This window comes from Mytilus californianus, unplaced genomic scaffold (assembly GCF_021869535.1).
Source record: "Mytilus californianus isolate M0D057914Y unplaced genomic scaffold, xbMytCali1.0.p SCAF_3, whole genome shotgun sequence".
NCBI classification, from domain to species: Eukaryota; Metazoa; Mollusca; class Bivalvia; order Mytilida; family Mytilidae; genus Mytilus; species Mytilus californianus.
In genome coordinates, this window is record NW_026262679.1 from 95,051,052 (window position 1) to 95,066,628 (window position 15,577).

General features: G+C 32.1%; 2 protein-coding genes across 2 annotated transcripts in view; one reads left to right on the forward strand and one right to left on the reverse strand.

Moving 5' to 3' along the window:
- LOC127735496 (uncharacterized) overlaps positions 1-15,577 on the reverse strand; it is a 130,565-nt gene that overhangs the window by 72,957 nt on the left and 42,031 nt on the right. The gene's annotated exons all lie outside the window — the stretch shown is intronic.
- Positions 8,567-11,917, forward strand: LOC127735485 (solute carrier family 2, facilitated glucose transporter member 8-like). Its single transcript, XM_052245663.1, has one exon. It carries the CDS (start codon positions 8,629-8,631, stop codon positions 10,042-10,044), a length of 1,416 nt encoding a protein of 471 aa, XP_052101623.1. The 5' UTR covers positions 8,567-8,628; the 3' UTR covers positions 10,045-11,917.

A 15,577-nucleotide genomic window follows, 5' to 3' on the forward strand; every position in this document is an offset into this window, starting at 1 on the left:
TAATTTGTGGTAAAGAAATTCCTGACTTAGTAATTTACCAGTAATACACAGATTACGTTCATTGAAATCCAAAACGTCACTACAGACACGGGCATAGCGAACGAGTTTTGATATATAAACACCATAAGTTGGTGACAAAGGAACATCACCATCCAAAAAAAGAAAAATTAACAATAGGGGAAAAAATTGTCCTTTTTGTCGCTAATTGTTTTGCAGAGTTTTCCGTGTAAAACTAAAATATCTAGATCTAGGAAAAAACAGTTATTACCTTTTATACTTGATTTATTTAAAGTAAGTTCCTTTGGGTACATTTCGGCAGTATATTTAGAAAATTCTTGATTATTCAAGGAAAAAATATCAAGAAAACGATAAGTGTTGTTGAATGTATCAAATGCAATATAGACGGGTCTTTACTGAGTTTGGCCATAACATACAACCTATCGATACACTTTATTGCCGAAACGTACAGAAATGTTGTGAAGGAGAAAATTAACAGCTTCAATCATCTCATCATATCTCAGTAATTATATCTAGCATATTTACCTTTGTCATTAGAGAAGAAGGGTTTAAATGAGTTGCAGCAAATATATTTGCATCAGATTTTTCAAACGACCATTTAATTAAATTGGAAGGAAAAACTGTCATTTATTTTGAATTTTATAATAAAAAAGCAAAAGAAATTATCAGCAAGACTAGATGTGCAAATAAGTCAATATAGATAAAATTGTCAGTTGTTTTCTTATAGTAGTTTTTGCCCTTAAATGACGAATGTTAATCTTGATAACTATGATAGATAGAGAGAAACTTTAAACAGCAGAATGATCAGTTAGACAAGATCTACAAGTGTGTTAAGTAGACCCATTATACGAGTTATAGTCCTTGGATGACAATAGTTAACCATGGTTGGTGCTGTTGGCAGAAACTTTAATTAAGATAGAGCATTACTATAAATATAAAAAACTATTAACAAAATAAGATGTACAAAAAAGTGAATACATTTTCGAAATTGTAACTCCTAATAGGTGAATGACGATTTTTACCATTTATTGTTGTTGAAATTTCGCTTTTAGTTTGAAAACTATAATACAGAAAAACTGCAAATAACAAAAATCTATCTGCAGGATAAGATCTACGGATAAGTCAACATGGCAGAAATAGTCAACATATAGGTGATACTTCCCTTGAGGGATGACTTAAAAAAATAATTAGCCATAGAACTATACAATTAAGTCATTATGAATGAACTCCCCAATCAACTCCTTTAAGAGCACTTAAACTACTTTTTTTTCATTTTCACTTATTATCTCGGAAAACTATATTGGACAGACAGAAACTGGGTATTATAAAATTATCAGCAAGGCAAGATTTTTAGTCATATCTTCTACTATTTTGAGTAACTTGTGCATGCACAAGAAAAGTATTCTAGATTTAAAGGTCATATACTTTCGCCATATTCTAAAATGTTACAAAAATCAATAGAACTACAAAAAATTGATTCTTAAAACAGATTTGGGAAGTACCTTTCTCCAAATTTAAAAGTAAATATGGTATAGTCAGCTATAAATGTTTGTTGATTAAAAAGTAAGCTACAGGATAGAACTTTGTAAATATTTTGAAAGAGACCATTTTTTAAAAATGAACTCAACTGGTTCTTTCAGGCAATGTGCGCTTTTGCCATTACTTGCATCGTTTTCATCATTATTAATGTTGAAGCAAATCTACTTTGAAACCATCAAGCCAATCTGGACCAAACTCTGAGCTGGAATTATCCAGATCTACCTTACTTCTATTTAGACTACTCCTGCTATGAGTTATTTCTCACGAATGAGGATTGCTTGCCTAACTGGTCATGATATTTTTACTCGCCTTGAAATCGTGAAGGCGAAAGTTCGGTGTGCTGTTTCCTGCAGCTTTGTTACCAAATTGTTAAAGTTTATGGTGAGGTAAGTTAAGCGGAAACCACTAATGTCAAGTCAATGATACTAGATACATGTATGCAGTTTTATTAGCATTGACAAATTTCATTTCCATGGAGATTATTTGACCCTACCCCCTCAGTCATGGTTTATTGACTTTGAAACATTTGCTTATTTCAAATATTTAAGTTTGTGATTTGGTCAGTTAAAGTGAAACCACTAATCACTAATGGCAAGTCAATGATATCTGGTATGCAATGTGTATTAGCATTGGCACATTTCATATCCGTGGGGATTATTTGACCCTACCCCCTAAGTCATGATCTATTTGAAACTTTTGCATAGTTAACATGATAATGTGTGTGATTAAGTTAGTTTTAAGATGAACAACTAAGGTACTTATTGATAATTGGTATGCAGTTGTATAAGTATTGACATATCTCATTTCCATGGAGATTATTTGACTCTGCCTCCTCAGTCATGGTTCATTTACTTTGAAGCATTTGCATAGTTTACATGTTAAAGTTTGTGATTAGGTCAGTTTAAAGTAAACAACTTTTGATAAATCAATGCTATTTGGTATGCAGTTGTAGTAGCATTAGCATATCTCATTTCCTCAGAAATTATTTGGTCATGCATTTCCGTCAATTTTCATTGACTTTGATTTTTTGTGTGCATATAATACATGTTAAGGTATTGCCATTTATTATCAAAACTACACACAGGCAAGATATATCTCTGTGTCAACAATTTATTGAATATTATCATTTAAATTATAATAATAGATAGACAGCAAAAATTATCACCAATACAATATCAACAAATAAGTCATTGATCGGCTCCTTATTGGAACAATTGCCCTTAAATCACAATTTCTACCCATTTTTGTCCCTGAGACAAGACTGCACTTTCTTGGTTCGACATTGTAAGCATAATTAATTATTGTAATTAGTGATTTGGCCAGTTTAAGGATAACCACTAATAGTAATTCATTGATATTTTTGGTGTGAAGTTGTATCACCATTGATATAAGATTATTTAACCTCATCCCCTCAATCGTGGTTCATTGAATTTTTGGTCTAAACTAGTAGATCTTAAACAGGCCGGACACATCTGTGAATCAGTTGTTTCGTGTTTTTCCCTGTTATCTTGAAAGCTAAAGTAGATAGTAAGTATTACAGCAACAGTTGTCAGAAGTCCAAGATTTACATAAGTGTTGTATGGCTGAAACCATCAATTGACTCCTTGCTCTTATATAAGGATTTTTTTTACAAATTTTAGCGTGCTGGTCTATTACATATAATAAACGGACATAACTCACGAACGGTAGAAGTGACACAACTCAAATTCAAACTTGATCTGTGTTTTGTGGTAATAATAAAATAGAAAATGGAAACGGGGAATGTGTCAAAGAGAGAACAACCTGACCAAAGAGCAGAAAACAGCACTGTGTATAAGTTTCATAACATTTGGTTCAGGCAAACTAAATTTAGAGAACGGAAATAGTTTTAGACCGATTGTTAGCAGCAGGTGAACCTCTTCAGCTAAGTAAGTCCGTACGTAAGTCTTTATAATCACAAGTTGAGTTTATTTACAAAGTTGGTTGGCGGTATTACCAGTGGTATTTATCGATATTTACCGCCCCGGTCAATACTCCTCAAGAGGTCAATACTGGTCGATTTAAATTTGATGGTTCTTTTGACAGACTTATTTCAATTTTAAGTAAAATATTGGTTGATGGGGAAAATTATTTTAATTTTATTCCTTTTGTATGATTCAGTTTATAAAAAAGAATGATATTTACTATTAACATGAATAGTGACTAATTTATTTCTTAATGGTAATATGATATATAAAATTGCTATATCAATTATTTCCCCATGTTTATATAAAGATATTTTTTCTTGAAAAGGTTTGCCCACCGTTTGATTTTTACAGGTAAATAGAATTACAAGTGACTTTTTTTCCTACACTCAGACTATCAGAGCATTTACCTATTATATGGCTAACAAGTGTTAAAAGTTACTGTAAAACATGCCCCCTAATAAATGTTGACACAACAGGAAAAAAGGTCATAAAAGTTATTTTTGAAAAGTTTAAAACAATAAATGTATTCCTGATTATTGAACGGCATGATATAAATTTTCTAAATGCAGAAAATAGAAAGTTTGAAGGATCTTTGCTCTTATACCTGCATGTATCTCTTTCTTTGATATTCTATTCTAATATTACCACAGTCAATCAGGTATCCATGTAGATTGTCAATTTATTTGAGAAAAGCGAACATTAAGTTTTGACAGAACTTTTTAAGAAAAGAGTTATATTTAAGACAATTTTTTTTTCTAATAAAATTGAGAATGGAAATAGGGAATGTATCAAAGAGACAACAACTTGACCAAAGAGCAGAAAACAGCCGAAGGCCACCAATGGGTCTTCAACACAGCGAGAAAATCCCGCACCCGGAGGCGGGCTTCAGCTGGCCCCTAAACAAAAATGTGTACTAGTTCAATGTTAGTGATTTGGCCAGTTTAAGGATAACCACTAATAGTGGTCCTATTTCCAGTGGACGTCACACTAAACTCCAAAACATATAAATGAACTAAAATTAAAAAAAAAAATACAAGACTAGCAAAGGATATATAGGCTCCTGACTTGGGACAGGCGCAAAAATGCGGCTACTGGTTCAATGAAAATGGACGTCACACTAAACTCCAAAACATATAAATGAACTAAAATTAAAAAACATACATGACTAACAAAGGCCAGGGCTCCTGACTTGGGACAGGCGCAAAAATGTTATATGTTACTGTAATGTCAACATTTATTAGGGGGCATATGTAAAACTATTACATATATATATAAAACAATTTAATTTTTTTCTTTATTATATTTGATGAAATTACTGTTAAGAAAACAAGCTGTCATATATTAGTATCATTTTTAGTGGTGCCGAGAAATGTGTCCGTTGTATGATTAATATTTGATAAATCTTCATAAAACCATGTTCATTAAGGTCAATTTCATAAACTGCACAAATACTTTATCTTATAATAAGGCATTATTTCATGGATTTTCCCTTATATATTCAAAAACCTTGTTGAATAATTGTGATTTTTTTGTCCTAGTACCAATATAGTAAATTATGTCCTGAAACTATAACTGTCCATTTACCCAGTAATTTTATATAGTAATGTTCTACCAAAATGTCAGTATTGACCAGTATTTGCCAGTATTTCCTGGTATTTACCGCCGGCATGGTCAATACAAGACCGCTTTTTGTCAACCTTGTTTATTTATCTATTTATTTATTGATGATTGCCATTGTACCTTATACAATCAACAATCAATCTATCTACGTCACAAAACGTGTTCAAGTTGATATTTCGAAGGTACAGGTAGTTATTGTCATATTCCTTCAAAGTTGCCTCTCTGTGACTTTGAGATGAAGAACAGCAATAAAAGCGCTGTTCCTTTGCTTTTTGTGTTTTTTGTTGTTGTACATGTACTTATTTTGTTTCATGGATGGATACCCCGTATTCTTTCTTTTCTATTAAAGCTAAGTTATGCTCCTATGCATGTTCAGTCTTGTCTATTCAAAAAAATTGGCGGAGGACATTTTAGCGAAAAAAATCGGACGTTTTAGTGCGGCCAAACTATAACCCATCGAAATTATCAATGCCCATTTTAGCGACAAAAATTATAAATAATAAATTTTAATAGAATTAACAAGGCACACTATAAAAATGTAATGTCCATTGCAATACAGCATTAAAAGTCTAAAAGGTTAACTCAAATGTTACAAGTCCTAGAGGACGTACGCAATGGGCTCCTTATATACGCCCTGTGCAATATTGTTCATAAAATTGAGTAGGAGCTGTTTCTTCTCTTTTTCATGATTAGATTAAGGTACACATTCATCTATACTTCTTATTTTGATATATGTTGTTGTTTGCAATTTGTTGATAGTATCCAGCAAAACGTATAACATTAGTCATCACATATTACACTTTTCTTTCCTCATTTTGTTTCAACAACATTTGTTTCCATGATGAACCAAAATTTAAATGCAAACAACTTAAACATTAAGCCAGCATAAATTACTGTTCATGGTTTTAGTATGGTTAGCCTTATTTACCCAGGTAAGTTTGCGCTAAAATTGGCTATCGAAAATACAGGTGAACGGATTAATCCTGCGCTAAAATGTACTAAAATGGGGTCGAACAGCGGATGTTCTTAAACCCTGCTGACTGCAATGGCGATTGCCAAAAAAACGGATCACCAGATGTAACAAAATGGATCTTAATATTCAATTTAATACCAAACAGAAAGATCTCGGTGCTTGTGCGGAAAAGATGGTATACCGCAAACATGAGGTGCAAAAATTTGTACACCATATCCGGATTTCGACAATTAATGTCTCTTCAGTGATGTTAGGAATCTAAACGGTATTTGGAAGGCGATATAATTTACCTCAATTTAAGTTTGACTCTTGAATTTTGAAGAGTCGAAATAGGATGAACGGATTATATAAACCCGAAGGCAAATATAATACAAGCCCAAGCGAAAAAATATAAACAAGTCTAAATTGAAAACAACGTTCAAACCTATGATTGCGTTGGATGAAAATCGCAATTTTTATACGTGTGCATGCAAAACAAATTTCTTTGAAGAGGGGTCTAAATACAGCACAAACAACATTTTCCAAAAAAACAAAAGAGTGAAAAGGTATATTTTAACAAAACGCATTTGACTAGCAGGTCGAACAACGGATGTTCTTAAACCCTGCTGACTGCAATGGCGATTGCCAAAAAAAAAAAAAACGGATCACCAGATGTAACAAAATGGATCTTAATATTTAATTTAATACCAAACAGAAAACAATAAACTTGCGGAAAAGATGGTATACCGCAAACAGGACTGAGGTGCAAAAATTTGTACACCATATCCGGATTTCGACAATTATACTGTCTCTTCAGTGATGTTAGGAATCGAAACGGTATTTGGAAGGCCATATAATTTACCTCAATTTAGGATTGTCTCTTGAATTTTGAAGAGTCGAAATAGGATGAACGGATTATATAAACCCGAAGGCAAATATAATACAAGCCCAAACGAAAAATTATAAACAAGTCAAAATTGAAATAGATTAGATATTTAGGTATATACATAAAAGTCGATTCACGAATATACATAAATCGATTTACGTATATACTTAAATCGAATTATATATATATATATATATATGTATCAGCAGAGACATATATACACGTGTATATATGTCTCCGATATCAGTAAATCGATTTATGCCCCACGGTATATACCTAAATATCTAAGCATATAATTACATAATTCGAGTCATGTAACCGCACATAACGTCACAGTACGCAAATTGCAAAAATAGCCGAGGAAATCTTTAAGTTACAAGTTTTCCTAGAAAAAAGATTCGTATTTTTATCATGAATTTGTCATATTATGCACGTCTTTCAAAATAGCTAAATATATTTTGATATGCAAAACACGCGGTCACATTATATATCAACAGATGAAGTAACTTCGAGAAAAAAGTAAAATTACGGAAACGTCGTATGCAACGACAAGAAAAAGTCATCTTTTAAAAATGAACAATATAATATGTCCGATGAATCTATTTCTTACAAAATGAATATATCATGTAGTATAAGCATAGAAAAATGTCAAATTGTTCTAAAAATGTGGAGAAATAAAACAAAACATCCGTTATTCGATTTTTTACCTGAATTTAAGCATGGATGCAATTTCGTTATAAATACTCCTATTTACAGAATCTGGCTTGGGTCGTTTGGAGGTTGGTTCAAACTCCAACCCATTTTTCCATGATTCAGTATCAATTCAAAATTAATTTTGTGGAACTATAGTAGTGATTTATGATACAGGTACAAAATAAACACTGAATGGAAACTTGTATCTTGATCTTAAATAAACGTGGGTGAAAAAAAAACTGTCAAAACAGGAGCAATTTGAGTACCATCACGTTAAATGTTTACGTATATATACATAAATGTATATACTTACATGTAAATATTTATGTATTTACATGATTCGATTTATGTCTATACATATATAAGCATTTTTGAACATGATCCATAGCCATTGACCAGTGGCGGATCCAGAAATTTTCATAAGGTGGACCCACTGACTGCCTAAGAGGGGGTCCGCTCCATTCATGCTTCAGTGATTCCCTTATTAATCAACCAAATATTTCCCACAAAAGTGGGGGGGGGGGGGGGGGGGGGGGGGGGGGGGGGGGGGGGGGGACCCTCTAAATCCGCCTCTGAAATTGAATGGAATGAAAAAAAAACACACAATAAAAATATATATTTAGACTGAAATAGGGAGGGAGGTTCATTCCCCTAGCGCCTACATGTCTTATATAGGCAACTCCATATGTGTGTTGATTAATAAAACATAAATTTATATCGTATCATCTGTGACTGTAACTTGATTATATATGCTTGATATGGAAAATAAAAGTGTGATTTAATAGTTTAAGGATTAGGCCAGTTAACAACCGGAAATTTTGAATTTCGTTTCCGACATCGGGTTTTGATAAAAATAAGTCTTTAAAACGCTTACGAAAAGCAATTATTACATTTAAGTTTAAAGAACGTTTTGACAGCGAGGAAAATAATTGATGACGATTTTCCTCATATTTTTGTAGGGAAAAATATAAATAATGGACATAGATTCACTTGACAGCTCTTCTGCGCGAAGTTCTCCGAAGCTTTCTAGCACAAAGTATGAAGGTTCACCATTTAGATTATATGTCACTGTTGCATTTGTTTGTCTGGGGCCATTTGCGTTTGGCTATACTATTGGTTACAGTTCCCCTGCTCTTCCCCAGATGCAGACATCAAGAATTTTAACTAAAGAGTATGCAGCTTGGTTTGGTTCATTACTACCACTAGCTGCAATGTTTGGAGGCCCACTTGGTGGATGGATGATTGAAAAATATGGACGAAAATCAACGTTATTGTTTACATCTGCACCTTATATCATTGGATGGTGGTTGATAGCTAGAGGTGGCAATGTCACCATGCTGTTGCTCGGCAGACTCTTAACAGGATTAGCTAGTGGACTGATAACTGTCTGTGCACCTGTATACATAGCAGAGGTTTCAACAAAGTCGCTCCGAGGTCTCCTTGGGGCTTGCAATCAGTTATCAATAACTGTTGGGATTCTCATGGTTTATGCCCTTGGACTACACTTTAAATGGGATACCCTGGCACTTTTTGGAAGTATTCCAGCAGGGCTGACGGCAATTGCTATGCTCTTTGTTCCTGAGACACCAAGGTATTTGTTGATGAAGCAAAGACGAATTCAAGCTTTGCAATCTCTTGTCAAACTCAGAGGACCACATACAGATGTTGAAGATGAATGCCGAGATATTGAAGAAGGAATTGATACTCAAGACACATTCACATATTCAGAGTTTAAAAAGCCAGAACTATCAAGGCCTCTTTATATTTCACTTGCTATAATGTTCTTTCAACAGTTTAGTGGAATTAATGCCATCATGTTCTATACGGTAGCAATCTTCAAAAGTGCAGGTATTCAGAACTCAGAATTCTCAACAGTTATAATAGGAGCTGTACAAGTGGTTTCTACTGTGGTTGCATGCTTTTTAATGGACAAAGCTGGAAGAAGGAGATTACTGATTATTGCTGGATCAATTATGACTGTTACTTGCTTTACTTTTGGTGCTTATTATTTTGCTATCAAAGCTGGGAGATCTCCTGAAACCTTAAGCTGGCTTGCTGTTGGAAGTCTTGTCATATACATTGTTGGATTTTCATTGGGATGGGGACCAATTCCTTTATTAGCAATGTCAGAACTGTTCCCTGCAAGAGCTAGAGGTGCTGCCAGTGGAATTGCGATATTTGTGAATTGGCTTTGTGCATTTATTGTTACTAAAGAATTTTCACTTATGCAAGACTGGTTTGGAGAAGCAGTGACATTTTGGTTTTTTGGTGCATTCTGTTTGGGGGGTGTAATGTTTGTTATCAAATACCTTCCAGAAACAAAAGGCAAATCATTAGAAGATATTGAACTGTACTTCCTGGGACGAAGTATTACATATTCTAGTGTGTAACAAATAAACTACTATTGAAACTACAACAAATAAAGGATGTATACAAAGTGAAATTGGGTACTTCAGTATATGGTTAATTACACAATGCTATATCATTGCTTTGATCATGTTGATATAATTTACATCTTAGTCATATACATTTAGCTAAAACTTTGGTCTCATTCTTCATGTCAAATGCACAAGAAGACAATTGTACACTGGTTATAACTATAACAGATAATACATGTAACATGTACATTGATGTACATTGTATGTTGTATTAATTTTTTTTGGTGAAAAATACACAATTGTACACAGTTTTTTTTTTAATTTTAAGGAACGTTTTACATGTACATGAGATTACAGTACATATGTATCTAAAATTTTAATAGCTATGAATCATCATACAGTTATTAAAAATGGACAAGGTAATAATTATTTACAGAAAAATAGAATTTCAACATGTGTATGTAGATTTCCAACTACAATAAATAGAGAGAAATTTATAAGCAACTTGTAGAAAAATCTAATTTGAAGTTATTTGTATCTCTAGTTATAAGTCAAATGTGTTTGGTCATGTTGGTACATGTATTGTGTATATATATGTACCATGTGTACAGACAAATGGTAACAAAAAATAATTTCAGAAATTATCTTTTTTCAGAAACAGCCTTTACCATAAAGGAACAAAGTTAGTTATTGGATAACTTTTTTAGTTCCCCTTCGATCTTGTGACAGTAAAAGGTTTTGGGGGTCAAAAAAAATTGTTGTGTCTTTTAAATTTGGGGATATAAAAATCTGTGATTTCAGAAAAAAATGGCTGTGCTCTCCATTGTTGGTAGACTGTTCTAAGCATGATAAGTTGAAAGCAAGATTTAGGGGATTTAACCAATTTTTGTCTCGCATCTACAAAGTACTGGGACGAGACTTAGGCATGCTGTTTATAGCGTCAACAATTCGTTAAAGTTTATGATTTGGTCAGTTTAAGTTAAAAAAAAATTCTGGTAAGTCAATGATATTTGTTATGCAGTTGTATTAGCATTTGCACGTCTCATTTCAATGGAGATTACACAATGTTTATGGCCCAGCCCCCTCAATTATGGTTTTGGAAATTACGTGGCGTCCGTCTGTCTTTGCGTCCATCCGTCAGGTCTTGTTAGCGCTCTCACGTGTACAATTCTTGCCAGATTTTTACGAAACTTATATCATAGGGTTATATCAGCAATGTCTTGGACGAATTTGAAAATCAATGCCGATCAATTATTTTTAAAAGAGTTGTGCCCCTTGGAAATATTAATTATATGGGAAATTGCCTTATGAGCGCTCTAATGTATACAATTCTTGCCAGATTTTTATGAAATTTATATTATAGGTTTATACATGTATCATCAATGTACTTGAAGAGTTCAAAAATCCGTGCCCATCAATTATTTATACGACTGCAAAAAAATTTGCGGTCATATATTGGTATGACGTTGGCGTCGTCGTCCAAAGACACATTGGTTTTTGCACTGTTACTTTAGTTTAAGTGAATGGATCTCTATGAAATTTTACCATAAGGTTCAATACCACAAAAGGAAGGTTGGGATTGATTTTGGGGGTTATGGTACAGTACTACCTGTGACATTATCTTATTAATGGTGGCCATAAAAAATATGGTCACCATGATGGCCCTAAATGTCCATCATTATACCCCCTGCTGCTTAATTAATACACAAAGTATTAATCAAAAACTAGTCAAGGATAAAGAGAAATCATGACTGCATTGAAGTGTTAAAATTACATAACTTACAGGTATAGTGTCTCAGGAAAAATATATCACTTTTTGTGTTTGTCTAATTTAATAACTGTGATGATGACAAGAAAATTCTAAAATTAAAATAAAATAATAAAACTAGTTGAACATATAGCTTCCTAACTTTTTTTTTGTAAAAATTTTCTCATGACTGTTTGCAAATGTTTGTTTCGATGTTATAACTTTTAAATAATTTTATCAATTTAAGTTATTTTTTACATGTATTTTTTGGCAAGTGAATAATAAATGAATATCATCTTCTAATATAATGCAAACTTTCACAACACCTGCCTTTTCCATTGAAAAGGTGTTTCTCAAATTAATTTTCTAAAATCAAAATTGTTTATACTTTCTGCATTTAACATTGTTTAACAAATGTTTAAGATTATCTTTAGGACTTATTCTAAATAAAATTTAGGCAATTCAGTATTACTCTATTGAATAAATACATGTATATTCAAAATATTCATTACAGAAAAAATTGATAATTATTTTATTGTCATATAAACATATTACAATTTAATCAAGTTTCTGACAACAACAAAAAACAAAACAAACATTATAATGCAAAGAAATAACAATTCTATAAGAAATCAAAACACATGGAAAAAAGTTATTAGGTTTCTGCCCTCAGTTCTAATGACTTTCTTTTATAAAGGAGCCAATATTTTAAACATGTTCCATGTTATAGAGGTTTAGCATTTCTTTTACTTTTTGTTATTGGTTAAGATTTTATTCATAAGATTCAAGATTTTATTCATAAACTGGTCAGAGACATTATTATGAGAAGGTAAACAATTTTCAAATAGATTATCTCTAAGTTGTTATGTTAATTTTACAAACAATTCTATCCTTTATAGGAATTTTTATTCACTATTTTCTATTTCTAAATTATGACCACTAATTCTTTACTTAGTGAAGCATTTGAGTTTACTGTTTTCATCATAAGTTTTTATTTTATTTTCAAAAATATTCTTATTTTTTTTCTTAAAATTCATTTTTAATCAAGGGCTTTAAAGAATCTAATTCATTCAAGTCCCTGCAATTATTAACTTTATCTAAAAGGCCTGAGTTGAGTGAAATATTCTTTGCAAATGTATACCAAGATAATATAATACACAGAACAAAAAGTGATTTAATTAATAGACTATAAAAATGTCACAATCTATATAGAAGTGTACTTTATTTTTTCTGGAGACAATTTTTGCCTGTTAACTGACAAAATTAGCCAAACTGAAGATATATTTGATAAGTTTACAATTGTTTCAAAAAGCAAGACAATTTTTTCTTTAAATAATTTCTTTGTAAGTCTCTTTAGTGATTCTTCATGCAAAACTCCTTTTGAGATTTGAAAAATATCAAAAGATAAACAAAAATAGTTTATTCCTATACCATATAATGATATTTGTAGTTTTCCTGAATAATAATCATGATAATAGATTGTACAACTTTGTTAACAAAATTTATTGTAAAAGGATTGATATTCATGATATTGATAATTTAAATTTGTGAATAAACTGGCTTGTTAAATTACTTGCTTCATGGTTCCTTTGAACATATCATTTTGCATGATTATAAGTTATAATTAATAATAATTCATTTAATAATGCAAACGAACAATAGAATACCATGTACATCATGTACAATAACTTTTTTTTACTGAAAGAATAATTATTTAAAGGATTCTCTCTTTTGTTTTCAAATGCTTGTCAATAACTTATCTTTGATTTTTTGTGATTTCTACTCAAGATTCTTTCCAAGAAGAAATTAAAAGAATAAGAAGCAAAAAAAAAAATTAAAAAAAATAATAAATTAAAAAATTAAAAACATTAGAAAAAAAGGAAAATATGTAAATTTAAAGACAGAAAAATCAACAAATGATATGAATTAACAAAGACTAAAACAAACATTCTATTCTACATTTTCAAGAAAAGGTGAATTGTCAATCTGAAAAGAAACCTGAGTTACCTGTACAGGTAAATTTTAATGAAACGTACAAGCTGAAAACTTCAACCCTGATTGATTTCAACAGGTAACATAATTAGATAAAACATCAACCTATGTTTTATGACCCCAATAAATGGCCAACATCTCAAGATTGAATACCCCAATAAATGGCCACCATTCGATGGTGACCATACAAGAGGGTGGACATAACTAAGAGGAAGTCACAGGTTGTACTGTACCAACAGTAAAGGAATAAGGGGCCAAAAATAAGCATTTTTGTAACTTCCAGACATAACTTGTGTGTAGTGTATGAATCTCTCTGACATTGTACCACAAGGTTCCATATCACAAAGGGAATGCTGGGATTGATTTTGGGGGTAATTGCCTCAAAATTTTAGGAATTAGGGGCCAAAGAAGGGGCAAAAAAACAAGCATTTTTCTAGTTTCATGACAATAACTTGTGTGTAAGTGTATGGATCTTTCTGAAATTGTACTACATGTACAAGGTTCCATATCATAAAGGGAAAGCTGGAATTGAGTTTGGGGGTAATTGCCCAAAACGTTTAGGAATAAGGGGCCAAAAATAAGCATTTTTATACGCCCGTCAAATTTTTGACGGGACGTATTATGTTATACAAATGTCCGGCGTCCGTCCGTCTGTCTGTCCGTCTGTCTGTCCGTCTGTCTGTCTGTCTGTCTGTCTGTCTGTCCGTCTGTCTGTCCGGCGTAAACATGTCGCACCGTAACTTGAGAATGACTTATCCAAATTTCATGAAACTTAACATAGTTGTTTCTTATGATGGTCAAACGATCTGTATACTTTTTGGTGAAAATAAGATTAAAACTTTTTGAGTTATGGGACTTAGTAACTAAAACAGGTGTGTGTTTTTTTTCACATGTCGCGCCGTATCTCAAAAACAGTTTATGATTATTGCTTAAAACTTTACACACTTCTTAGTTATATTAACCTTAAGATCTGTATACTTTTTGGTTTTGATTCAAAATTTTATTTTTGAGTTATTGAGTATTTTGTAAAAAAAGGGGGAGGGGTTTTTCACATGTCGCGCCATATCTCAAAAATGATTTATGATTATTGCTTAAAATTTTACACACTTCTTAGTTATATTAATCTAAAGATCTGTATACTTTTTGGTTTTGATTCAAAATTTTATTTTTGAGATATTGATTTTTTTTTTTAAAAGGGGTGTTTTCACATGTCGCGCCGTATCTCAAAAACGATTTATGATGATTGCTTAAAATTTTACACACTTCTTAGTTATATTAATCTAAAGATCTGTATACTTTTTGGTTTTGATTCAAAATTTTATTTTATAGATATTGAGTTTTTTGTTAAAAAAAAAAGGGGGTTTTCGCATGTCACGCCGTATGTCAGAAACTATTTATGCTTATTGCATAAAAATTCACACACAAGACGACGGGCGTATCATGCGCTCATGGGGCAGCTGTTTATTCTAGTTTCCAGACAATAACTTGTGTTCAAGTGTATGGATCTCTCTGAAATTGTACTGCAAGGTATCATACCATAAAGGGAAGGCTGGGATTGATTTTGGGGGTAATTGCCTCAAAATTTTAGGAATTAGGGGCAAAAAAGGGGCAAAAAACAAGCATTTTTCTAGTTTCAGGACAATAATTTGTGTGTAAGTGTATGGATCTTTATGAAATTGTACTACAAGGTTCCATATCACAAAGGGAAAGCTGGGTTTGAGTTTGGGGGTAATTGCCCTAAATGTTTAGGAATTGGGGGCCAAAAAGAGGCCAAAAAACAAGCATTTATCTAGTTTCCAGACAATA

Coding starts and splice junctions, on each gene's coding strand:
- LOC127735485 (XM_052245663.1), top strand. CDS start 8,629: ATGGACATAGATTCACTTGACAGCTCTTCTGCGCGAAGTTCTCCGAAG.